Here is a 26,290-nt window from a genome sequence, read left to right on the forward strand (position 1 = left end):
AGCCCTACCTCCTAGGACCTTGGGGAAGGGCTCGTTGGAAAGGCCCTTTCCCCAACTAGATTCGATTCAAGTTTGGTGCGATTTGGTCTAGGCGTTCTTGAGATATAAGCACAAAAAGATACGCATTAGACCAGGCGTAACTCCCGACCCCCAACACTCACTGTCCCCGCGATGGTCTCGTTCCACAGGGCCTGTTGAGCTCTATCTACCCTCTGAGTTTCAGAATTTTTCGATGTCCTGTTCCCGAGATATAAGCGAAAAACCAAATTCCTATTCATCATTCATTCATTCATTATTTTGGTGTGAAAAAGACAAGACTTGCACTAAGATTTTCTTACCTATGATGTAATTTCAAATATCTACAACAAAACATTTTGCGTGGCAAAATGTACTCAAGAGCTTATAATTCCTAAATTAAAACTCAGAACTTCACGAAATTAAGTGAGCACACGCAGCATATGCCTCTAAAGAAGCATGCCAATTTTTATGGAGATCGACCAATAGGTGGCGCTATAACTGTAAAAGCTTTAAAATCCATATATTTTCAATGGTAAATTGCCTGTTTTGGCTGAAAATGGTCAATTCCTTCTATGATTTAGGTGTTTACATGCTTGGTAAATAAAACTTAAATATCTTTTAAACTTTAAAGTATCTTTTTATGCATATCTGCTTAAAGGTCTTAAGGCGAGACACGGCAGATGAATACATCGTTTTTTCATGCAGTGGTCAATTTTGAGATTTTGGGCCAGTTTGCTCCCTTAACATGTAAGCTTTCATGTCAAAATAAAAAATATGTCAACATTACACATTAAGGTGGTTATTTCATTACATTTTGTCAACTTGCGCCTTTAGATTTCTATCGGAAATCACCAAAAGTTAGCATTCTAACGCGAGCTCCCGTGCCGTCTCCATTCACAGAAACATATTATGCCTTGTATCATTGTAAAGCTCTCAGTCTCATTAACGGCGCTGTCTAATCCAAATATGGACATTTCCTTTGTAGAAATAACCAACCGCGAAAGTTTGCCGGGGAATCTACAGCCGAAACCCACATCTGATTGATCGATGTGAATTTCCGACTACGTGATTGGTTCTCAGGCGTCACGCTTCCTTGTTTATTCTGCGCCTGAGAGAAAATGCCGACAAAGCCGAAATCAAAATACGGCAACAGCTGTCACTTTCAAGAGCTAGTAAAATGAAAGTAAACAACAGATTAGACGATGAAACCCCATCATCGAGTGTCTCATCGCGTAACCTATTGTTTGGAAAGGGAAAGAGTGTGTTGGAGGGATTGGGAATGACAGCCGCGCCACACAGGAATGGCTCATAATTCACGTCACACGATTGTATGAATTAGTCATGTGTTTGTGTTGTCCTAACTGTGCTGGATCAGGGCTGAAAATTAACATCGATCCACAGAATCATGGGTTCTGTAGTAGTGTGTTGCTGGAGTGTAGTCTGTGTGAGAGAGATAGGTACTGCAGAAGTTTGCAGTTTTTGTGACTGCTGTTATGTGTGTTTGTTATGGTAGTTCTCTTCAGCTTAAGGCTATTGTTATTTATAATTTATTCATTTATCAATTTCCATGTGTTTTAAATATTACATAATACAGATATTAATAAACTGAATATATATTTTGTTTGTAGGTCGGGGGTTTCAATAGAAATAAATGAACTTATACAATATAAAAACTTTAAAGGCCGTTTTCTCAAAATGAGTTTTTTCTCACTCTCAGAGTCAGATATATCCACTTCAGTAGCACCTACAAGCACCAACTTTTCCAGACTTATACTTAACTATATTCTGAAGGCTTTTACAGAGGGATTTGTTGATATATCATTCCTATCCTGAATTATGGGTCATTTTACTCAAAAAAACATGGCGAAAATAGGTTTTTTAAGGCTATTGTCAGTATTCTCTAATTTACTAAAGCACAAAATAAGATATCCAGAATCCCTTCTGTAAAAGCCCTTTCATCTAATATGTCAACAAATATAACCAAAAAATTTAAACCTGGACCATTCCAATTTTCAGATTTTGTTTTTGGAAATGTATGCAAATGAGCATATATTTAAGTATATAAGGCCTCATTTGCATATTAAAACATAAATTTACACAAAATTTGTAATACATTTTTTTCTTATGTTTATGCCAGTAATAAACTGGAAAAGTTTCACAGTGATATCTTTTAATTTAAAAAAAATCCCTATTCACCTGTAGTGTCTCGCCTTAAATGCTTGAACCCCGGTAAATGCTGCTTGCAGCTTTAATTATTATTATTATTATTATTATTATTATTCTTTTTCTTCTGCCGTAAAACGCATCGTGCAGCCCAAACCGTAAGGCCTAAAGACTTGAAACTTTGTCAAATGATAGTACAAAAATCGAGGAGAGGTTGACAAAGTATGACCCAAATCGGCCAATAGGTGGCGCTACAGCGATCAAATGCGCAAAATGGCTCATAACTCCTAAACCGTTTGTCGCAGATTAAAAAAATTACATATTTGGAATCCTTGGATCAAGGCGGTGAAAAGCATAGAAAAAAAGATTCGCGCTGCGAGGTCCCGTTTTCCCGCCATTTTGAATTTTGTCCAAAACCTACTTTTGCGAACTAGTCCTAGGTTTTTCGCCCGATGGGAACCAAACCAGTGCAGAAATGTTCTCTGGAGTGTGAATATCAATAATTATCAAAAAAAAGTTGAAATTTTGATTCACGGTCACGAAGGGGCGCCAAAACGTACGTTAAGGGCGGAGCCACTTTTACTAAAATGGCTATAACTCGAGAACGAAATGAGATATTTGCACCAATCTCGGTACACATGTGTATGGGCTCATTCTTTGGTCACGATAAAATAATCTCGTCGATTGGGCATTAGGTGGCGCTATAACTTGAAAAAAACATAAACACGTCTGTAACTAAGCAACCGTTAGTCCAATCGACTTGAAATTTGGCATGCAGTGTCTTGGTCCAAGGGGGCATGATGGTCTATGAGGACATTGGCGTATCTCAAAAAACATGGCCGCCATCGGCCAATGAAGTTTGAGCACCTATTAGACCAGGTTAACGGAGGCCGATCGGAACGAAACTCAATGGGCATGTTCAACTCATGGTCCTAGAGGTCTGTAAGAATTTTGAAAGAAATCGGCCACAAGTTGGCGCTAACGAGTTTTACGCCTCGGTAATCACATGGTGTTTCATAAAATGCATATCATTTGATAGATCTCCTCATGCTGAACAACTTTGCCTCAAGAACCAATTCTGTCAATCAAATCGTTCATTAATTATTCGCAAATATGTGAAAAACCTACTTTTGCGAACTAGTCCTAGGTTTTTCACCCGATTGGAATGAAACCAGTGTAGGACAATTCTATGGACTCTCTAGATCAATAATTATCAAAAAAAAGTTGAACTTTGTCCTTTGGGTTGCTATAACTGGTCATTTAGAAAATGGGTGTGGCAAAATGTACTCAAAAGCCTATAAATCCTAAACGAAAACTCGGAACTTCACGAAAATAAGTGAGCATATGCCAAATATTGTTCTAAATAAGCATGACAAATTTTGTGCAGATTGGGCAACAGGTATAGAAGTTATAACAGTTACAATTATGAAAAATGACAATATTCCTATGTTTATAAACGAAATATCAACCAATCCAGCCAGCACTGAGCTCATTCGAACCGTCTAGATGACATCTGTCCACACTATGAATTTCAGGCATTTTCATTGAATTTTCGCCGAGATATTAGCCAAAAACCAGCGGGCGCGATTTAAAATGGCGGCCGCCAATGACGTCACATCCCGCTACATTTTTGCTTCTAACTCAGGAACCGAAAGTCCCCGCGAGCTCAAACTCGGATGGCAAGGTCCCCTCCCGGCCCTTGAGCGGCCACATCCGTCGCGGGCCTCGGGGACGCCCCCCCGCGGATCGCTAGTTCGCGGGACCCCCGAATTTAAACGGCCGTAACTCCCGAGCCCTACCTCCTAGGACCTTGGGGAAGGGCTCGTTGGAAAGGCCCTTTCCCCAACTAGATTCGATTCGAGTTTGGTGCGATTTGGTCTAGGCGTTCTTGAGATATAAGCACAAAAAGATACGCATTAGACCAGGCGTAACTCCCGACCCCCAACACTCACTGTCCCGGCGATGGTCTCGCTCCACAGGGCCCGTTGAGCTCTATCTACCCTCTGAGTTTCAGAATTTTTCGATGTCCTGTTCCTGAGATATAAGCGATAAACCAAATTCCTATTCATCATTCATTCATTCATTATTTTGGTGTGAAAAAGACAAGACTTGCACTAAGATTTTCTTACCTATCATGTAATTTCAAATATCTACAACAAAACATTTTGCGTGGCAAAATGTACTCAAGAGCTTATAATTCCTAAATTAAAACTCAGAACTTCACGAAATTAAGTGAGCACACGCAGTTTGCGAATATTTATTTGCACTTTATTTGCGAATATTTTCGAAACCGTTTGTCCGATCGTCACGAAACCACCGTAGAAAACACGAAACCTAAGTTGGTTTACTATATGTTAAAGCCCAAATGTCAAAATTTTGATAGGAAGTGGCAAAAAAATCCAATCAAAGTCTTTCATGGGTCAATTTTTATGCGCTCATATATATATAAGTGTCTATAACGTCAAAACGAAATGAGATTTTTTCACCAAATTTGGCACACATGTGTATGGATACACTCCGAGGACATCCCCCAAAAATGGTGGAGATCGGGCAATAGGTGGCGCTATAACTGTCAAAAAACCTTTAAAACTATATATTTCTATAATGAATTGCCTGACACTGTCATTTTGTGCCACCAGATGGCAGCAGAAGGCCACTAATATAATTCAAGGTTTCAAGAATTCAATGTTTTGTCATTTAAAATCCCTTTAAACCAGGGGTGCCCAATCCTGTTCCTGGATATCTACCTACCTGCACATTTTAGCTATAACCCTGATAAAACACACCTGAATCAGTTAATTAAGATCTTCAGGAGCACTTCATAATTACAGACAGGTGTGTTGTGTTGAGCTGGGCTAAAGCTGAACTCTGTAGGAAGGTAGATCTGCAGGAACAGGATTGTTCCACAGGGCCCGTTGAGCTCTATCTACCCTCTGAGTTTCAGAATTTTTCGATGTCCTGTTCCTGAGATATAAGCGATAAACCAAATTCCTATTCATCATTCATTCATTCATTATTTTGGTGTGAAAAAGACAAGACTTGCACTAAGATTTTCTTACCTATCATGTAATTTCAAATATCTACAACAAAACATTTTGCGTGGCAAAATGTACTCAAGAGCTTATAATTCCTAAATTAAAACTCAGAACTTCACGAAATTAAGTGAGCACACGCAGCATATGCCTCTAAAGAAGCATGCCAATTTTTATGGAGATCGACCAATAGGTGGCGCTATAACTGTAAAAGCTTTAAAATCCATATATTTTCAATGGTAAATTGCCTGTTTTGGCTGAAAATGGTCAATTCCTTCTATGATTTAGATGTTTAAATGCTTGGTAAATAAAACTTAAATATCTTTTAAACTTTAAAGTATCTTTTTATGCATATCTGCTTAAAGGTCTTAAATGCTTGAACCCCGGTAAATGCTGCTTGCAGCTTTAATTATTAGGGGTTCAAGCACGTAGTGCTGAAACCCTATTGTTATTGTGCTGATTTTTATTATTATTATTATTATTATTCTTTTTCTTCTGCCGTAAAACGCATCGTGCAGCCCAAACCGTAAGGGCTAGAGCATTGAAACTTTGCCAGATGGTAGTACAAAAATCGAGGAGAGGTTATCAAAATATGAGCCAGATTGGCCCATAGGTGGCGCTACAGCGATGAAATGCGCAAAATGGCTCATAACTCCTAAACCGTTTGTCGTAGATTAAAAGAATTACATATTTGGAATCCTTGCGTCAAGGCGGTGACAAGCGCAGAAGATCAGATTTGCTCTCCGAGGTCCCGTTTTCCCGCCATTTTGAATTTTGTCCAAAACCTACTTTTCGAACTAGTCCTAGGTTTTTTGCCCGATCGGAACCAAACCAGTGCAGAAATGTTCTCTGGAGTGTGAATATCAATAATTATCAAAAAAAAGTTGAAATTTTGATTCACGGTCACGAAGGGGCGCCAAAATGTACGTTAAGGGCGGAGCCACTTTTACTGAAATGGCTATAACTCGAGAACGAAATGAGATATTTGCACCAAACTCGGTACACATGTGTATGGGCTCATTCTTTGGTCACGATAAAAAAATCTCGTCGATTGGGCATTAGGTGGCGCTATAACTTGAAAAAAACATAAACATGTCTGTAACTAAGCAACCGTTAGTCCAATCGACTTGAAATTTGGCATGCAGTGTCTTGGTCCAAGGGGGCATGATGGTCTATGAGGACATTGGCGTATCTCAAAAAACATGGCCGCCATCGGCCAATGAAGTTTAAGCACCTATTAGACCAGGTTAACGGAGGCCGATCGGAACGAAACTCAATGGGCATGTTCAACTCATGGTCCTAGAGGTCTGTAAGAATTTTGAAAGAAATCGGCCACAAGTTGGCGCTAACGAGTTTTACGCCTCGGTAATCACATGGTGTTTCATAAAATGCATATCATTTGATAGATCTCCTCATGCTGAACAACTTTGCCTCAAGAACCAATGCTGTCAATCAAATTTTTCATTAATTATTCGCAAATATGTGAAAAACTTACTTTTGCGAACTAGTCCTAGGTTTTTTGCCTGATCGGAATGGAACCAGTGTAGGACGATTCTATGGACTCTCTAGATCAATAATTATCAAAAAAAAGTTGAACTTTGTCCTTTGGGTTGCTATAACTGGGTCATTTAGAAAATGGGTGTGGCAAAATGTACTCAAAAGCCTATAAATCCTAAACGAAAACTCGGAACTTCACGAAAATAAGTGAGCATATGCCAAATATTGTTCTAAATAAGCATGACAAATTTTGTGGAGATTGGGCAACAGGTATAGAAGTTATAACAGTTACAAAGATGAAAAATGACAATATTCCTATGTTTATAAACGAAATCTCAACCAATCCAGCCAGCACCGGGCTCATTCGAACCGTCTAGATGAAGTCTGTCCACATTATGAATTTCAGGCATTTTCATTGAATTGTCGCCGAGATATTAGCCAAAAACCAGCGGGCGCGTTTTAAAATGGCGGCCGCCAATGACGTCACAATCCCGGTACATTTTTGCTTCTAACTCAGGAACCGAAAGTCCCCGCGAGCTCAAACTCGGATGGTAAGGTCCCCTCCGGGCCCTTGAGCAGCCACATCCGTCGCGGGCCTCGGGGACGCCCCCCCGCGGATCGCTAGTTCGCGGGACCCCCGACTTTAAACGGCCGTAACTCCCGAGCCCTACCTCCTAGGACCTTGGGGAAGGGCTCATTGGAAAGGCCCTTTCCCCGACTAGATTCGATTCGAGTTTGGTGCAATTTGGCCTGAGCGTTCTTGAGATATAAGCACAAAAAGATACGCATTAGACCAGGCGTAACTCCCGACCCCCAACACTCACTGTCCCCGCGATGGTCTCGTTCCACATGGCCTGTTGAGCTCTATCTACCTTCTGAGTTTCAGAATTTTTCGATGTCCTGTTCCCGAGATATAAGCGAAAAACCAAATTCCCATTTATCATTCATTTATTCTGTTGTCAGAACTTGCACTAAGATTTTCTTACCTATCATGTATTTCAAATATCTACAACAATGTGTGTGTAAACATGTTTAATGCAGTCATGGAAAATGTACAAAACCAGACCATTTTTAAACTGAAAGTAGGCTAATGACTGGTCCTTTGCTGCCACCTGCTGGTTAAAGTAGTCATATTGTTCTGTAATGCATATTTAGACTTGATAAAATCACTATTAATGATTACAATCACATTTTGTCAAAATGCATCACTCAATTTCGGTTGAATTATTAATGACAATTGTGCCACATTATGTGAAACTTTAAGGAGACTTGCAGTAAACATTTCGTTACCCATCATTTATTATGTCAATCAAATCGTTCATTCAAGAATATTTTAAAAACCTACTCTTGCATACTAATCAGGTTTTTTGCTCAATCTGAATAAAACCAATGCAGTACAATTCTCTGGACTCTGTTGTTTAATAATAATCAAAAAAAGTTGAACTTTTGCATTAGTGGATATAAAAGGGTCATTTCAAAATGTGGCCTTCACCAAGTGTCCCTGAAAGCCATATATCTCTCCAAGGAATGCTCAGATCTTTCTGAAAATAAGCAAGGACGTGTGACATGACTCTAAACAAGCAATTTCATGGAGATCGGGACAATAGCTAACTTTAACAGTTAAAAATGTGTTGAATGACAATGTTCATATGTTTTGTATGTCCTGAAATTGTCATTTGCCACCAGATGGCAGTAGAAGGCCACTAATATAGTTCAAGATTTCAAGGTTTTTCCAAGGTTTTGTCATGTTATATCTCTTTTAAACTATATAAATCCTTATAATATCATTACAAATCACATTTTGTCAAGGTTTACCTCTTCATTTGTTCATCTGACATATGTTTTTTTGCAATAATACAACATTACAATTACATTGAGACCTGAAAATTATGATTTTTAAAGGGAAAACCTGGAATAAGCATTTTCTTACCTCATTATTGATTTCAAATATCCATATTTGCAACAAAATGTGTTTGTAAGCATGTTTAATTAATGTAATGAACATGGAAATATACTTGAAACACAAAACAGATACTGTTTTGACACAGAATGAAAGTGAACCAATAAGTGGTGTGTGTGTGTATGAGAAAGCATGCGTATTATTGTTTAAGCCTTTTCTTTCTCTGTGTTTGGTTTAGCATATATCATAGCTGTTCATCTGTGATTTAAGTGGTGACATGCTTGCTGAATAAAACTTAAATATCTTTCAAACTTTAAAATATCTTTATGCATATCTGCTTAAAGGTCTTAAATGCTTGAACCCCGGTAAATGCTGCTTGCAGCTTTAATTATTATTATCTTTCTTCCGCCGTAAAACGCATCGTGCAGCCCAAACCGTAAATGCTAGAGACTTGAAATTTGGCCAGATCGTAGAGCTCAATTTGGGGAGAACCTATCAAAGTCTCATGCCAATTGGCCTAACGGGGGCGCTACAGCGCAAAAAACTAAATTTTCAGACATTTTTGGCCATAGCTCGTAAACCGCTTGACGTAGACTCAAAAACTGTACATCGTTGCATTCCTTGGGTTAGTACAGACAAAATTGTTTTGCGCCTTTTTTTGCTCTACGACGCACAGTTTTTCCGTAAAATTGACCTATAGCCCAAACCTACTTTTGCGAACTAGTCCTAGGATTTTCAACCGATCGGAACCAAACCACTGCAGAAATATTCTCTGGACACTGAATATCAATAATTATCAAAAAAAAAAGTTGAAATTTCGAATGTTGCACGAAACAGTTCGCCAAAAACGTCTATGCTAACATTAGCCAAATGCTATTTTTAGTTATAACTCTTGAATGGAATGGAATATCTTCACCAAACTTGTTACATATATGTATAACCTCAGTCTTTGGTCAAATAAAAAAAATTGCGCACCTCTACCACTTAGGGGCGCTATAAGACACAAAAAACACATAAATGGCTATAACTAGGCAACCGTTGGTCCGATTGACTTGAAATTTGGCATGCAGTGTCTTGGTCCAAGGGGGCATGATGGTCTATGAGGACATTGGCGTATCTCAAAAAACATGGCCGCCATCAGCCAATGAAGTTTGAGCACCTATTAGACCAGGTTAACGGAGGCCGATCGGAACGAAACTCGATGGGCATGTTCGACTCATGGTCCTAAAGGTCTGTAAGAATTTTGAAAGAAATCGGCCACAAGTTGGCGCTAACGAGTTTTACGCCTCAGTAATCACGTGGTGTGTCACAAAACCACACAACATGCTTATCATTTCATAGATCTCCTCATGATGAACAAATTTGCCTCAAGAATCAATGCTGTCAATCAAATCGTTCATTAATTATCCACAAATATGTGAAAAACCTACTTTTGCGAACTAGTCCTAGGTTTTTCGCCCGATTGGAACAAAACCAGTGTAGGACAATTCTATGGACTCTCTAGATCAATAATTATCAAAAAAAAGTTGAACTTTACCATTTCGGTTGCTATAGGGTCATTTATAAAATGGGCATGGCAAAATGTACTCAAAAGCCTATAATTCCTAAACCAAAACTCGGAACTTCACGAAAATAAGTTAGCATATGCCAATTATTGTTCTAAATAAGCATGACAAATTTTCTGGAGATTGGGCAACAGGTATAGAAGTTCTAACAGTTACAATGATGAAAAATGATAATATTGCTATGTTTATAAACGAAATCTCAACCAATCCAGCCAGCACTGAGCTCATTCGAACCGTCTAGAAGACATCTGCCCACACTATGAATTTCAGGCATTTTCATTGAATTTTCGCCGAGATATTAGCCAAAAACCAGCAGGCGCGTTTTAAAATGGCGCCCGCCAATGACGTCACATCCCGGTACATTTTTGCTCCCCGCGAGCTCAAACTCGGATGGCAAGGTCCTCTCCGGGCCCTTGAGCGGCCACATCCGTCGCGGGCCTCGGGAACGCCCCCCCGCGGATCGCGAGTTCGCGGGACCCCCGAATTTAAACGGCCGTAACTCCCGAGCCCTACCTCCTAGGACCTTGGGGAAGGGCTCGTTGGAAAGGCCCTTTCCCCAACTAGATTCGATTAAAGATTGGTGCGATTTGGTGTGGGCGTTCTTGAGATATAAGCACAAAAAGATACGCATTAGACCAGGCGTAACTCCCGACCCCCAACACTCACTGTCCCCGCGATGGTGTCGTTCCACAGGGCCCGCTGAGCTCTACCTACCCGCTGAGTTTCAGAATTTTTCGATGTCCTGTTCCTGAGATATAAGCGATAAACCAAATTCCTATTCATCATTCATTCATTCATTCATTATTTTGGTGTGAAAAAGACAATACTTGCACTAAGATTTTCTTACCTATCATGTATTTCAAATATCTACAATAAAATGGGTGTGCAAACATGTTTAATGCAGTCATGGAAAATGTACAAAACCAAAACCAGACCATGAAAGTAGGCTAATGACTGGTCCTTTGCTGCCACCTGCTGGTTAAAGTTGTCATTGTTCTATAATCCATATTTAGACTTGATAAAATCACTATTAATGATTACAATCACATTTTGTCAAAATGCATCACTTAATTTCGGTTGAAGTATTAATGACAATTGTACCACATTATGTGAAACTTTAAGGAGACTTGGAGTAAACATTTTGTTACACATCATTTATTTTGCCAATCAAATTGTTCATTCAAGAATATTTTAAAAACCTACTTTTGCATAATAACCAGGTTTTTTGCTCAATCTGAATAAAACCAATGCAGTACAATTCTCTGGACTCTGTTGTTTAATAATGATCAAAAAGAGTTGAACTTTTGCATTAGTGGATATAAAAGGGTCATTTCAAAATGTGGCCTTCACCAAGTGTTCCTGAGAGCCATATATCTCTCCAAGGAATGCTCAGACACACAAAACAGATACTGTTTTGACACAGAATGAAAGTGAGCCAATAAGTGGTGTGTGTTTGTGTATGTGTAAGCACGCGTATTATTGTTTAAGCCTTTTCTTTCTCTTTCTCTGTGTTTGATTTAGCATATATCATAGCTGGTCATCTGTGATTTAAGCAGTGTCATGCTTGCTAAATAAAGCTTAATATCTTTTTGCACATATATGTTAATTAAAGGCCTTAAAGGCTTGAACCCCGGTAAATGCTGCTTGCAGCTTTAATTATATTTGAAATTCTTTTGAATGATTCTGAATATATTACTATAAATTACAGCAACATCTCCCCCTTTGCCTTTCTGTCGAGGATTGTGTCGATAGTCATAACCTTGAGGACTAGACTCATTTAAAATAATGTAATCGTCTGGTTTTAGCCAGGTTTCTGTCAAACACAGCAAGTCTAGTTTATTGTCTGTGATAATTTAATTTACAATAAGTGCTTTTAAAGAAATAGATCTAATATTCAGTAACCCAAGCTTTATCATTTGTTTATCTGATTTATCTGTGATTTTAATTTTTTGAACATCAATTAAATTTTTACCCTTAAAAGGTTTCGGAAGTTTTTTGTATTTACTAGTTCGAGGTACAGACACAGTCTCTATGTGATAATATCTAGGTGAAAGAGTTTCTATGTGCTGTGAATTATTTGAGTTCTGTGACGTGAAGCGGCTAGCAGACGGTCGGTTTAGCCAGTTTGTCTGCGTCCTGATCTGGGCCCTGGTTTGTCATGTTTCAGCTCTAAGACTATTTGCCAAATTTCTAGATAGAAGAGCAGCACCATCCCGGGAGGGATGAATACCATCTCTTTTCAACAGATCAGGTCTGCCCCAAAAGCTTTTCCAAATGTCTATGAAACTTATATTATTCTGCGCACACCACTTAGACAGCCAGCCATTGAGTGATGATAACCTGCTAACTATCTCATCACTCCGACAAACAGGAAGAGGGCCAGAACAAATTACTTCTGCTGACGTTGAATTTGCGAGTTCACATACCTCTTTAATGTTAATTTTAGTGATCTCCGACTGGCGAAGTCGAACATCATTTGTGCCGACGTGGATAATGATTTTAGAATATTTACGTTTAGCATTAGCCAGCACTTTTAAATTTGCTTTGATGTCAGGTGCTCTGGCCCCCGGCAAACATGTGACTATGGTGGCTGGTGTCTCTATTTTCACATTACGTGTAATAGAATCGCCAATAACTAGGGCACTTTCAACAGGATTCTCAGTGGGTGCGTCACTGAGTGGGGAGAACCTGTTTGTTCTAATCGAAACGGAAGAGTGGTGTTTGTTCTTGCCACTATGCCGCCTCACAGTCACCCAGTTAGCCCGGAACCGAATGTGCAGTGTTTACTAGGCTAGTCGCATCCAAAGCAGTATCTAAGGCCCTTTCATTCTCGCTATCCTCAATTAAAGTTTGGATGCGTGTCTCTAATTCTGAGATTCTCTCTGAATTTTTATTTTGGTATATATAATAATAATAATAATAATAATAATAATGATGATAATAATAATAATAATAATAATAAATAATCAGTATTAAAAAGTGGCATTAAAAAGTTAATTTAACTAATAATCTAATTTTCTACCATAGCTAACAACAACTTGCTGTGTTCTGGTTTCACCTCACTCCAGTCTAAATTAACTGATTTTATAGGTAGGCCTAATTACTGCGCATTGTTATATAAATAACCTACAAATACTGTGGATAATTAAGGCTAAATCTTACTAAACACTCTTGGGGTAAGCACACTTATGTTCTCATTTGTTCTCTTAGTTGTTCTGAGTAAATGATTTGTGAAAAATAAGGGAAGGATACCAGAAACATCAACAGAACATTAGGATTCACACATCATGCACCTGCAATGCAGAGAATATCCAACCACTCCTTTTTTTTTCTTTTTTTTAATCCAGATAAAACAAGCAGTCTCTGAACAAGCCGTTTCCAGATCCCTGGCAGTGTGACGTCACATTAGCCACATGCCCCACCCACGAATGTTGACAGACACTGCCGTTTTAACAGAGAACCACCCTGTGCGAGTTCACAGCCAGTTGTACAGTCCGCCATTGCTGCACTGACGAGAATGTCTCCCAAGCGTTTTAGGTGTTCTATCGCTGGATGGATTAATCCACATACAGTAGCTCTCTCCATTTACTCCCTAAATTTGAGCTGCTGAAGACCAGGTGGATTAATTTGGTTTTTGTGAAGAAAATGCTCACTCAAATCTACTGAAATTCATTTATGTCTGTGCTGTTGGAAACTTTTCCTCGTCGAAGCAGAGACCAAGAGACGTTGGGATATCATTCAAGCTGAAGTTACTCTTTATTAAGAAACACGCTGTACATAGCTGTAGTCATCCAAGTCTAACTAAGGCAGTGTACTTGGTAGTTCATATACATTCAAGGGGGAGGGATACATAGAGTAAAGGAGGAGACAATATAAACAAAGCATGCAAATGCAGTGCAGGAATCAGCCCATTCCCTACATTTCCCAGCCATGATCTAATCAACATTAATGTGTCATCCAAATGCGTATGTGCTAATCCAATCAGTCTGACAGTATCGCCCATACCTTTACATTATCCTAGAGACAAAGGCAACGCTGTATCTTGAGCTTGTCATGCCAAATGGTCAAAAAGAGCATGAAGACAAAAGGTTAATTTCACAGACGCCTGGGCTGCCTGTCTTGATCTCCTTATTATCTTTGCCTCAAAATGTAAAATACAATGTACATAACCTTTTCAGTTCATATACTATTACATTGAAACCTAGATAAAACAGTACAAATTTGTAATCCCACAGTTCCCCCTTTGAGATTTCTAATAACTCTCACATAATACAAATTTAAATCTTCTTAAATCCCTTCTGTTACCTATGTTTGTTAACATAAGTCCCATCTTCCAGTAATGCAACTTGTAACAGCCACAGGCACATACATCTTATTCTGTGTCGTGTCCAACATTACATAAGTGTTGTTCTTTAACTTGAGTATACTGTTGACACATATACAACGCAGGGTGGTAATGTTATATAAACTACATGATAACACAGAAAAGCATGTAGCTTAAGCGTGGAAGTCCTAAAAGTCCATGGCGCCTGAATAGCTGTGGAGTCTGTTCCCTGTAGAGTCCATTTCCATGTTTGTCCCAAGATGATTCTTTGTCGTTTGTCGTTGTGCAACTCCTAGTTGCTCAGATGACTCCGTCATCATGAAGGTTGTTCATGGATATCTGAGGTGATGCTTTACACCAGGTGCTGCTTATGAGATGTCATGGCATATACACATACCTGCAACACAAGAAAACAAAGAAACAGCAGACCAGCAGTATTCATGCATAGACTTTAGTACGTTATACCTCTGATGATTGTATCGATTTTCTGTCTAACTCTGGTCATCATAAACTTCTAGTGATCGTATAGTGGTTTTGTCCTTTTTCTTTTTTTTTTTTCTTTTTTTTTTTTATTAGAGGATATATACATTACAGATAATTTAACAAAATCATATCAGAAGTTCCTCCAAATTTTCCATATGCAAAAAAAAAAAGAAAAAAAAGCAAACCAAGTTATAATTTCTTCTGCAGTTAATTATACATATTTGTACATACATATACACACATATGTACACCAATAATCGCTCCTATACATACACTCTTCTAAGAATACACTGTACATATAATATATGCACATAATCCACCATACATAAAACTCCTAAAACAAAACTACCCATCCGCCCGCCCAACCAACCAACCACTCTACCACTTTTTTACAGCTTATTGGTGAAATAATCACAGCACCAAGATCGTACGGGGTACATTCGTCCTTTTCTAATCTGAGCCAGTCTAATTGACTGCTTTTATCATTTAATATTATTGAAATAATTCTGAGGTTAGCTGCCCAGTAATAGCAGCGGAAGTCAGGAAAGGCAAGATCCCCTACATTTCTAGGTTTGGAGAGATGTGATTGTTTGATTCTATGATTTTTATAATTCCAAATAAAGGGTAAGATAATTGAATCTAGTTGTTTAAAAAAAGACTTGGAAAGAAATAGAGGGGTGTTTTGAAACGGATATATTAATTGTGGGAGAAAAACCATCTTGATGGCATTTATTCTACCAATCAATGAAATGTGGAGTGTCCTCCAGAATTGAATATTTCTTTTCAATTTTTCTAAAAGGGGGGAGTAGTTGGCTTCTCGTAGAGAACTAAACTTCCTAGTTACCACAATTCCTAGATAGGTAAACCTATCTTTAGCTATTTTAAACCGAACTGGGAAAATTTGTGAAAGATCTTTAAGCCCAACTGGCATGAGTTCACTTTTACTTAAATTAATTCTATAGCCTGAAAAAGAGCCGTATTGTTCTATCACTTTTAAGATTACAGGGATGCTGGACGCAGGTTTAGTCACATATAATAAGACGTCGTCTGCATATAAAGAAATTTTATTAATAGTTTTAGTATGAAGCCCATGAATTCTCTCATCAGAGCGGATGGCTTCTGCTAGAGGCTCAATGGCTAGGGCAAAAAGAAGGGGAGAAAGTGGGCAACCCTGACGTGTGCCCCTAAATAAAGCAAAGGACGGTGATAAAATTCTGTTTGTGAGTATGCGTGCCCTAGGATTATTATAGTCCTTCTTTTTCTTAACCTAGTCTTAATCAATTTGACACCTATAGACCACTAAGGTGGTGATAAAGTACGGAGATGGGGAAACCTATGAGGAAGTCTTCACCACAGTGTTGGCCCCCGAGGCTTGTTGCACCTCGGTTCTTCCCTGGCCTCCTCACTGGTCTGTGTGTCCTATTCTCTCCCTGTGGTTAATTTGCAAACTTTTACTGTGCTACATCTCCATCTTCCAATGAAACATCAGTCTTAGCAGACATCATAATCCATAGAGGATGGATAAGTGAATGGAGTGTGCTGTAGCATAACATTTAATGCTGTGAGTGTACTTAACCAGTGTTCCCCAAATGGTGGAAGTGACAGTCAACTTTCTTTTGTTCAGAATGAGTCTTTCAGCTTTCTTGTAGATTACTGGGGAAATTAAGCACTCACAGCCCAAATGGTTAGCATGTCGGCAAGCTGTTGCTCCAAGAGTTTGGAGAAGAGGGGAGGGGCAGTTTCAGTGTAGCAAGTAGACTGAGTAGGAGCTGAGTAAAGCTGTTCATTTCTTTTAATGTCTTTTTGTTTTTCCTACACTCTTTCATCCAATGTCCAGGTTTACCACAATAGTGACAACTGCCCTCTCTCTTAGGACATTTACGTTTCTGTTGATTCTCTGTGTTGACCTTAAAGGATGTTGCTGCAATCTTTACTCTTGTCTTGACATCGGAGTCTCTTTCCCAAACAGCTAACCTATCCATGTTGTTTTGCAGGTTTCCATTGGACCATGTGAGGTCTAAGAAAGGCAATGCATTTCTGTATTCTGATGAAAGCCCATCAAAGCACATGCGGACCAGTGGTTCATTATCCTCTAACACCTTCTCTGGAGTGACAGCTATTCCACTGTATGCTGCTGCTTACTGACAAAATCTTTGTGTACTCACTTATAGTTTCATCCTTCTTCTGTACACAACTAGTGATCTTTGACCAGTCCACCTTTGGTCCAACAAGGTTCTGTAACACTCTCAGAACTCCTTCTCTCAATTCACCTTTGCTGGAATGCTGAAACTCAGAATTATTTACAGCACTTTCAAAATCATTGAATTCTGACTCTTTCAGGATTTGTGACATTAGCTGGGTGACTTCTGCTAGGGACATATCATAGAGCTTCATTTTTCTGGACAACTCTATCCTAAACTCAGAACTTTCTCTGCACTGATGGCAAACTCTCAGCAAGTCTTTCTATGTCTTCAGGACCGAGAGCGGTACTGACTGCTTGTAACTGCAGTATGGGAGTTACAGATGTAACTGTGTCAACCCCTTTTACCCTAATCTGAGCGTTTTGTCTCGCTCCACATACTTCAACGGCATTTACATCTTTATCCATGAATCCAGTATTGCTATTGCCCTCTAGTCTACAGAAAGACTGTAAGTCAGGATAGCTTTCATCTGACTGTTGGTCTTTTGAGTCACATTTGGTTGAGGCTTTAAGGCCCAACTTCTGAGTGAGATGAGACACTCGAGTGTGCAACTGTTTGTTCTGCTCTTCTAACTTAGCAATGCATTGGATTTGTTCTTGTGCAATGGATAGAGTAAATTCTCTGTGGCAGCAGATAATGCCCTTCATATTTTTCTTCCGAATACAAGCACCAAGTACCTTTTTGCATTCTTCAATGGACCAAACTTTTTCTGGATGAATCCCAATTTCTTTGTCAAATCCAATCTGACTGACTCATTGTTGAGTCCATGTGCTTTCCTAACAATGATTTGAACTCACTATCTGTCCATAAAGGGGTAGCTAGTCCACCTTTTTCAGTTCTTGAAATTAGTCTAGCATTCTTAACATTTTGTAATGTCTTTCTGGCACAACAATACATTCAACACTTCCCTGACAGAGCAGAGGTTAACCTAGTTAATAGACATCATAATGTATTCAACCTTCTCTGGTGAGCAGAGTAGAACCAACTTGCTATCACACTAACAATTGTAACCTTCCCTGAATTAACAGAGGATGAACCTTCTTCTCTAGCAAAGTAGAGGATGGCTATTCTGTTCCCTGATTAAACAGAGGATAAACAACCTTCCCTTATAAAGCAGAGGATAAAACTTCCCTAACTTTACAGAAGATAAACCAATATTAGCACATGTTGCCAATCTTCCCTGCCTGAACAGAGGATAAACTTCATCTCTAAAAGAACATTTTTAGAGGATAACTTGGTTAACCAAACCCTACAGCTGTCTGTTAACTCTTCTCTGATGGCGCAGAGGATAAAAATTTTGTACTGGTCTTAATGGTTCTTTTGGATAGAGTACCACTCACCAACACTTGGGTGTACAGGAAAATTCGCTGTGTGTGTCACTGTAGTCATCCAAGTCTAACTAAGGCAGTGTACTTGGTAGTTCAAATACATTCAAGGGGGAGGGATACATAGAGTAAAGGCGGAGACAATATAAACAAAGCATGTAAATGCAGCGCAGGAATCAACCCATTCCCTACATTTCCCAGCCATGATCTAATCAACATAAATGTGTCATTCATATGCGTAGGTGCTAATCCAATCAGTCTGACAGTATCGCCCATATCTTTACATTATCATAGTGACAAAGGCAACGCTGTATCTTGAGCTTGAATCATTTCAACCGGACTTCTTTGTGAACGAATGTCAATACAAGGGGACAATACAAAACAGAGGTTGTGTTAAAAATTTGTTACTCAAGGATAGATCAGTACTGTTCGTGATCCAGCTTATAGCCTCCAGAGTGATACTGGATACGGCAGTAATGAAGGTGAGAGCACTTTATTACAGTTAATCGGAGTTGATTTACAAATATAAAGTTTACCAGTTTATTAAGCACCACCCGAAAAGGCATCAACATGCACATTGCCCAATTTCTATATCCTAATTATTAGGGATGTCCAGATCCGATCACATGATCGGAAATCGGGCCCGATCATGTGGTTTCAGACTCGATCGGAATCGGACATTACCTCCCGATCAGGACTCGGATATATATGTATTAGGGGTGCAACGGTTCTCGGTAAAAAATCGAACCATACGGTTCTCCACTTACGGACCGCACTTGCACTGCGGTCCATCTCGAATGACGACGCATCTATTGGTTAATATGGTTTGTTTAAAATGGCAACGTGGAAAACAGACAGAGTTCAGATAATGTATGTTTCAGTCGATGGATGCACAAAACGTTACAACAACGATAATCAGAAAGCGTGGACAAAACAGTCACTCTTTGTAAACTGTTAACTGCGAGTGCCGTCTGCTCTAATGTCCAGTCATTTACGCAGTCATCACCCGGGTGTTGATAGCGTGCAAGCGCAGGTGAGACCTGAACAGCACACGTTGCTGTCTGTGTTTAAACTAACTCATTTAAGCCTTGCTGATTTAAACCTTAAAGTCCCTGTAAAGTCATTTTAAAGTATGTGTTTTGAGCTTTTCACACCCCAGAAAAATGTGTTATTAACCACTCAGCCAAATTTGAATGATTAAAAAAATCTGCAAGTAAATGAAATAAGTTATCAAAATCTCGAAAAAATAGGCAGCGCTCTTTGCTCTCTAACGCTAGGGGCGTGTCCGCTGTCGGCGCTGAAACCACACCCACTCGCGAGAGATGCCGTCTCAACTTACTTGTCTAATGAGTCAAACATACTGATGCATATAAACAAAAGAATCACGTTCGAGGGTTGCACATTTTAGTAGAGTTACTGTGGACTACCTACTAATTATACACAAACTCGGTAACTTACACTCATTGGTGGGCACGTAGCCTACTGCCGGACTGTTGTCGAGTCGACAAATGACGGTGCCACGAGACGGGAGGAAATAAGAAGACCGAGTTGTATTGTATATTATAACAACCATGTTATATGCATTTGCGTGACGAAGGCATTACTCGCTAAATGTACAAAGGGCTGTATGACTGTAATGACACTCGAGACACAGCGAGTGAACCGCTGTAGAGGCGGCGCCACGCTCGGTGCGTCATCGACAGTTATATAGTGTTAGGGGAGGGGCTATGCTCGGGGACGATGTGCGTCATTACACCCCCGTTTTAGCTCCGCCCAAAAAATCCTGAGCAGAGACTTGGTGGAAAACTGTTTAACGCTCTAACTTCACAATTAAGCATTACTCAATTCACACCCTTTGTAATGTGTTTCAGCAATACAGCTGTAACATTTATAAAGTGTTTAGAAACAATTCTCAGAATTGACTTTACAGGGACTTTAAAGAACAAGACGCGAAAGAGAACTCACACGCGCTGTGAGAAGATTTGTGTGCGCTCATCCGAAGCGCGCACACGCTTATTCCAGTCAGCGCGCAAATACTGAGTTCTCTTTCAAGTCTTGCGCTTCGGCGGCCACATTCATACAAAAATTGTCAACATGCCCATCCTAGCGAGTATCCTAGCAAACATAGTCGGTTATGTCTTAAGTGAACGTATATTAGTCGAGAAAGACAGCGCATGTGGAACAGTATATGTATACTACTGGATCGTGCATGTCTTAAAGGGAAAACAACTATTCCTGCTGCCTGTATTTAATGTTAAATCAAACAACAAAAAACAAAGAAATCACTCACTGCTCTTGACTGAATAGTTTTTGTAACTTCAATAATGATTAATCTTTATTTATTTTATACAGTAAAGATAATATGCAGTGATATTTTATATTTGATTACTATTTGAAAACTGAATACCTGAAAAACCTGAAAAGCACTGTTCCTGGATCTGTTTTTTCGCTCTTCTTTATTCTTTTTTATGTAGGCTATTAAGTATCGGATCGGGACTCTGTATCGGCTCGGACTCGGACTCGAGGGCAAAAAAACGTGATCGGGACATCCCTACTAATTATTGTTAATGCAATTCATTTTTCCAGGAGCTCATTGCTTCTACCTTCAGTTAAACTGCTAACAGTGATTGTAAATTAATTGCCTAAATTAATACAATTAATTTTTTTGACAGGAACTTTCCTTAATAAGCCTTTATCTGTCCGAGTTCTGCTGTGCTCTAAATCACTAACAAATCTTATGATAATTTGATAATCTCCATTCAGTTTTCACACAATATTAGTTGTTTTCATGCCTTTTGCACAACATTACACCATTTCATGCTTTTCATCTTCAGAAAGATCTTTCTTCCTCCCCATGTTGCATGAGAACTGTGACTTGATTAATAATGTGGAACAACTTCTAAGTAGGGTTTCCATTTACCTAAGTAGACCTGGCAAATTATTTTGTCTGAGATTGATACCAGTTATCTAAAAAGACATGGATAAACAAACAAACATTTTCTTAGATTTCTTAGAAATTTAAGGATTTTCTGTGGAGTGAAGAGGGGTACTAAAATAACCAAATTTATTATGTTAATAATGTTTGTAAGTTTTTCATTTTATTTACCAGTATTTTCTTTTTAAATTAATTGTATTGTTTTCAATTACGAGGTTGAGGGGTTCTTTTTCATGTGACTACTTCCTCTTCATGACCGGGTTACGTTTCTCTTTGTCGTGAACTATAAAGGGTATGCACGTGACGTCACTGTAGACCGTTATGACTGCGGTCATGCCCACTGAGTGGCAGCATTGGTTTTCAGTGTGAATGCTGCGAAAAACACACAAAACACATCTAAAACAGGAAAGAGCTTTGCAATTGTACAAATAGTTCTGACACAAAATCTGAGGTATATTTTTACAGACTGCCAAAAGCTACAGAAAAAAAGTAAATGGATCGCTGCAATTCACATAACAACTGGACTCTAGACAGAGAAACATGGATTTGCAGTTATCATTTTGTGTCGAAACGATGGATTTTGGGGTAAAATCATACCCTCTATATTGTATTGTTATATATTGTGTTGACAGCTCATCAATTAAATATTTATTATCTTATATTATAACATTGATATGAGTGATCACTCAGATTTAGACCTACCTATATTTGATAAATCAGACGTGAGCCCTGTCGTAAGATGATTTCTGCACTCATTTCTACGTTAGATTGATAAATGAAGCCCAATGGGATGCATGTTCATTTATAGATCAGTTCTTCTATAAATTAATGCAGGAAAGTCTGCTTTAAGGGCTATGGGTTTTACCTATGGCCTCTGCCTTTCCATGTGGCTACATGGTTGAGCAATAATCCACCTTATCAGTTGGTATACATGGTTCCTGAGGCCCTTGCTCAAGTTGGTCTTTTGGGGTATGGGTCCACAGAACCCAGAGTGAGTTTTAAAGATTATTTGTTAAATATGACTATGAACAATGACTTGTCTAAGTCGTTACATAGTTGATTTATGATTCATACTTCCTTTTAAACATCAAGTGCAAGAAGACTGGAAGTCGCACACTGTTTTCTGTGCACACATCCGCGCACACAGCACACCAAATTCTCTTTCTCTTCTTTTTGAGCTTGAACGGACACATGCATGCAAAATTAAGTCAAAATGCCCGTCTCGTTGAGTATCCTCGTAAACACTGTCAGTTATGTGTTATAAACAATTGAGAAAGGAAACAGATGTATCATTATATTGGATCCGTGCTTTCACCTTGAACCTAGGTGAGCAGCCTAATGTACCTGCAGCTGTTTGTCACCAATTGTTAATCAAAAATTGAATGAGGAAGAGTAAATCACTTTTGTAGCTTTAACAAAGATATATTTTATTGATTAATTAATTATATTAATTTTATTTAATTTATACAGTGAGGACTATGCAGTGTCATTTTACAATTGATTGTCTGTATCTGAATACAGATAGATTTACCTGATAAACATACAGCACTGCATATATCATTTGTATCTGTGTTCTATTGTATTTATCTATGCTTGTAATTTATGTTCTATGCAGATTCACTCCCCTACAAAATCACCACAATCATCCTAGAATGGTTTTCTTTACAAATAGAGCTATTCAAATCATGTGGTGAAAATGTTTTCATATCACAATATATATTGCAGAAAAACAAAATTTCGCAATGTCTGTTTTTTTCGATATCATGCAGCCCTAGTTCAAGGCTGACAATTGCTGTCTGATTTTTGGGTGTTTAAAATGCTTTGAAAAAAAATATTTAATTAATATTGCTTTCAATGACATTAGTGGACTTCTGTTGGTGAGCTCTACAGCTGACTGCACAATATAACTTGGTAATAATTTGTTCATTCTGCACACTGTAAAATCAATTTTAATTTAATTTGAATCTAATCTGATTTCATTATAACTCAGGTGGTCCCAGTTCAAGCGGGGGTCTTGCAGGTGATGGTTCATGACCTTTGTTTGGCCTTTCCTTCCCCCGCTACGGCTACAGTTCACATATCTGATATTCTGGAGGTTTATGTTCGTGTGGTCGACAAGGTTGGTGACATCCACTCAAAAAAGAAAAAGAAACTTGAATGTGTTAAAATAAATTAAAGAATTTCACAAACAAATCCTTTTTGAAATTATAAAAGCCTCATTTCATGCATGTGAACTTTATGATCTTTTATAAAGTGGTTTTGAAATTGGCGGTGAAATTCAGATGAAACAATCATTTCAGGTTGAGATTGGCAAGTCAGTCAAAGCATATGTTCGGGTTTTGGATGGCAACAAGAAGCCTTTCCTGTCCAAATATTTCTCTGTCATGAACCTGAAGCTGAGGGCAGCGTCATCCATTATATCTCTGCAGTGAGTGACCGATTCCAAATCATCTTTACTTGATGTTCTGGCATCTGTGAAAGCTCATAAACTTCTGTTGTTTGTCAGATCTCTGCCTGATTCATCAGAAGAAGATACGGACACATTTCTGGTCAAAGGACTGGTGATCGGACAAACCAGTGTGTCTGCTGACGTCATTGACAAAAATGGCAGAAAAATCACCTCTGCACCCCAACAAATTGAAGTAAGCCTCTTCTGTGCTGTCATTTACAGTATTTACATTATTTAATGGATGCTTCAAACATAGCATGTATGAATTTTTATTGGTAGAAATACTACAGGGCTGCTTAGTTGATTAATGTTCATAGGTGTGTAATTATTTTGCAGTAAATGCATGGCTAAAGTAGTTCCAGGCAGTTTTTGACTGCATTACAGTTCCATATCACTTCGCCAAATGATTTCATTTACAGTCATGTGAAAAAGTTAGGACACCCTTTTGAGGTCTTAAAATTTGGGAAATAAAACCATCACACCGTGTCATTATTTATTTAACAAAAATAAAGCCAAAATGCAAAAGCCATGGGTGACAAACCGAAGACACCCTATGATTCAGTTGCTTATAGATCCAATTTTAGCAGCAGTAACTTGAAGTTTATTTTTTTCTTTTTTAGCCATTCTGTTGTAGATTTGATGGTGATCTTCAGATCATTGTCCAGTTGCATGACCTAATTTTGGCCAACCTTTAGCTGTCCTATGGATGGCCTCACATTTGACTCTTGAATACTTTAGTATACAGAGGAGTTCATGGTCGACTCAATGACTATGAGATGCCCAGGACCTGTGGCTACAAAACAAGCCCAAAATCATCACCCCTCCACCAGCATGCTTTCCTTTTGGTATGAGGTGTTTGTGCTGATATGCTGTTTAGTTTTCACCAAACTTGGCTCTGTGCATTATGGCCAAACATCCCCACTTTGGTCTTGTCTGTCCAAAGGACATTGTTTTAGAAGTCTTGTGGTTTGTTCAGATGCAACTTTGCAACCCTTCCAAACATGCAATACTTGTCCTGTCTTTTTCCAATTGTACTGTCATGAACTTTATCATTTAACATGTTAACTGAGGCCTGTAGAGTCTGAGGTGTAGTTCTTGGGTTGCCTGCAATTTCTCTGAGCATTGCACAGTCTGATCTTGGGGTGAATTTGCTGGGACGTCCACTCCTGGAAAGGTTGGTGTCTGTTTTGGATATCTTCCACTTGTGAATAATCTTCCTCACTTTAGAATGATGGACTTCAAATTGTTTGGAAATGGCTGTTTAACCCTTCCCAGATTGATGGCAGCAACATTTGCTTCTCTAAGACCATTGCTGATGTCTTTCCAACTTGACATTGTGTTAACACACACCTGAAAGCTCCAGACCAAACCTCTGCTTTTATAGAGTTGGTCACACTTGCTGATGATCAAATAATCAAAGGCATTTGATTATCAGTGTTAATGACGGCTGCTTACCCCATTAGTTGGGAAATACAATAACCCTTACGCACGTAAGTTTAAAATATTCTGGCTGACCCCCCCAGTAGACTTGTGCCGATAATCGGTAATGCGATAAATCGCGATAATGAATATGCACGATATTGTAATCGTTGGCACTTCAGAATACCGTAAATAATCATTTATTACCAATTATTAATTTTTTATAAGGCACTTAAGAATACTTTACCCAACAATCGTATAAAATGCACAACACCGCTGTATTCTGCGTCAAAAGAACACGCGCTCAGACGTAAACAATCCCAACGTGCACGAGAAGCCCATGGCGGAACCAGTGAAGGAGATGAGCTTTTAATTTATGTTAATTTCTTAGTTATTGTTTAATAACATTACTAAAATCAAAATAACTTATTTAATGGACCTGAGATAAAACTAACAATGATCAGTTGTGTTTCTTAACTAACATTAACAAAAAATAACACTTTCTGTATCAAATGTTCTTTGTTCTGTATCAAAGCTTCATCAATTAGTCGCAACATGAAAATTTGATACCATCACATGCCTACCCCCCAGCGTGAGTTTTTCAAGGCGACCGTTATTTAGAACGTATCACTTTGTTTCCATGGCGACACATCATTGCTTGTCATGTCACACACCGCAGCCCTGTATGACTGATGATCTGCTTTTATTTCAGTTTTCCTTTATTCAAAATATTCACTAATTTGTTAACTATAACATGAAATATCTGATATTCCGATTGTCAAATATGTGAAAGTGGATGTGTTTTGCTGTTTAAACAACTTTATAATGATTGCGTTAGTTGAGCTATACACGTTATGGGCGTCGCCATGTTAGTTTGTGCCGCAGGTTCTGTTGGATTCACAACATCTTATGTATTTAAACATCCGAAACCTAAAATAAACATTATGTGGTTGAAAACACTGCATATTTATGATATATG

General features: G+C 38.7%; 1 protein-coding gene across 1 annotated transcript in view; it reads left to right on the top strand.

Moving 5' to 3' along the window:
* nup210 (nucleoporin 210) overlaps positions 1-26,290 on the top strand; it is a 126,988-nt gene that overhangs the window by 42,990 nt on the left and 57,708 nt on the right. Inside the window, exons 21-23 of the mRNA XM_067370411.1 lie at positions 23,434-23,562; positions 23,744-23,871; positions 23,950-24,085. Coding sequence (XP_067226512.1) covers positions 23,434-23,562; positions 23,744-23,871; positions 23,950-24,085 — 393 coding nt within the window. The remainder of the gene's footprint in view (positions 1-23,433; positions 23,563-23,743; positions 23,872-23,949; positions 24,086-26,290) is intronic.

Source organism: Chanodichthys erythropterus, chromosome 20 (assembly GCF_024489055.1).
Source record: "Chanodichthys erythropterus isolate Z2021 chromosome 20, ASM2448905v1, whole genome shotgun sequence".
NCBI lineage: Eukaryota > Metazoa > Chordata > Actinopteri > Cypriniformes > Xenocyprididae > Chanodichthys > Chanodichthys erythropterus.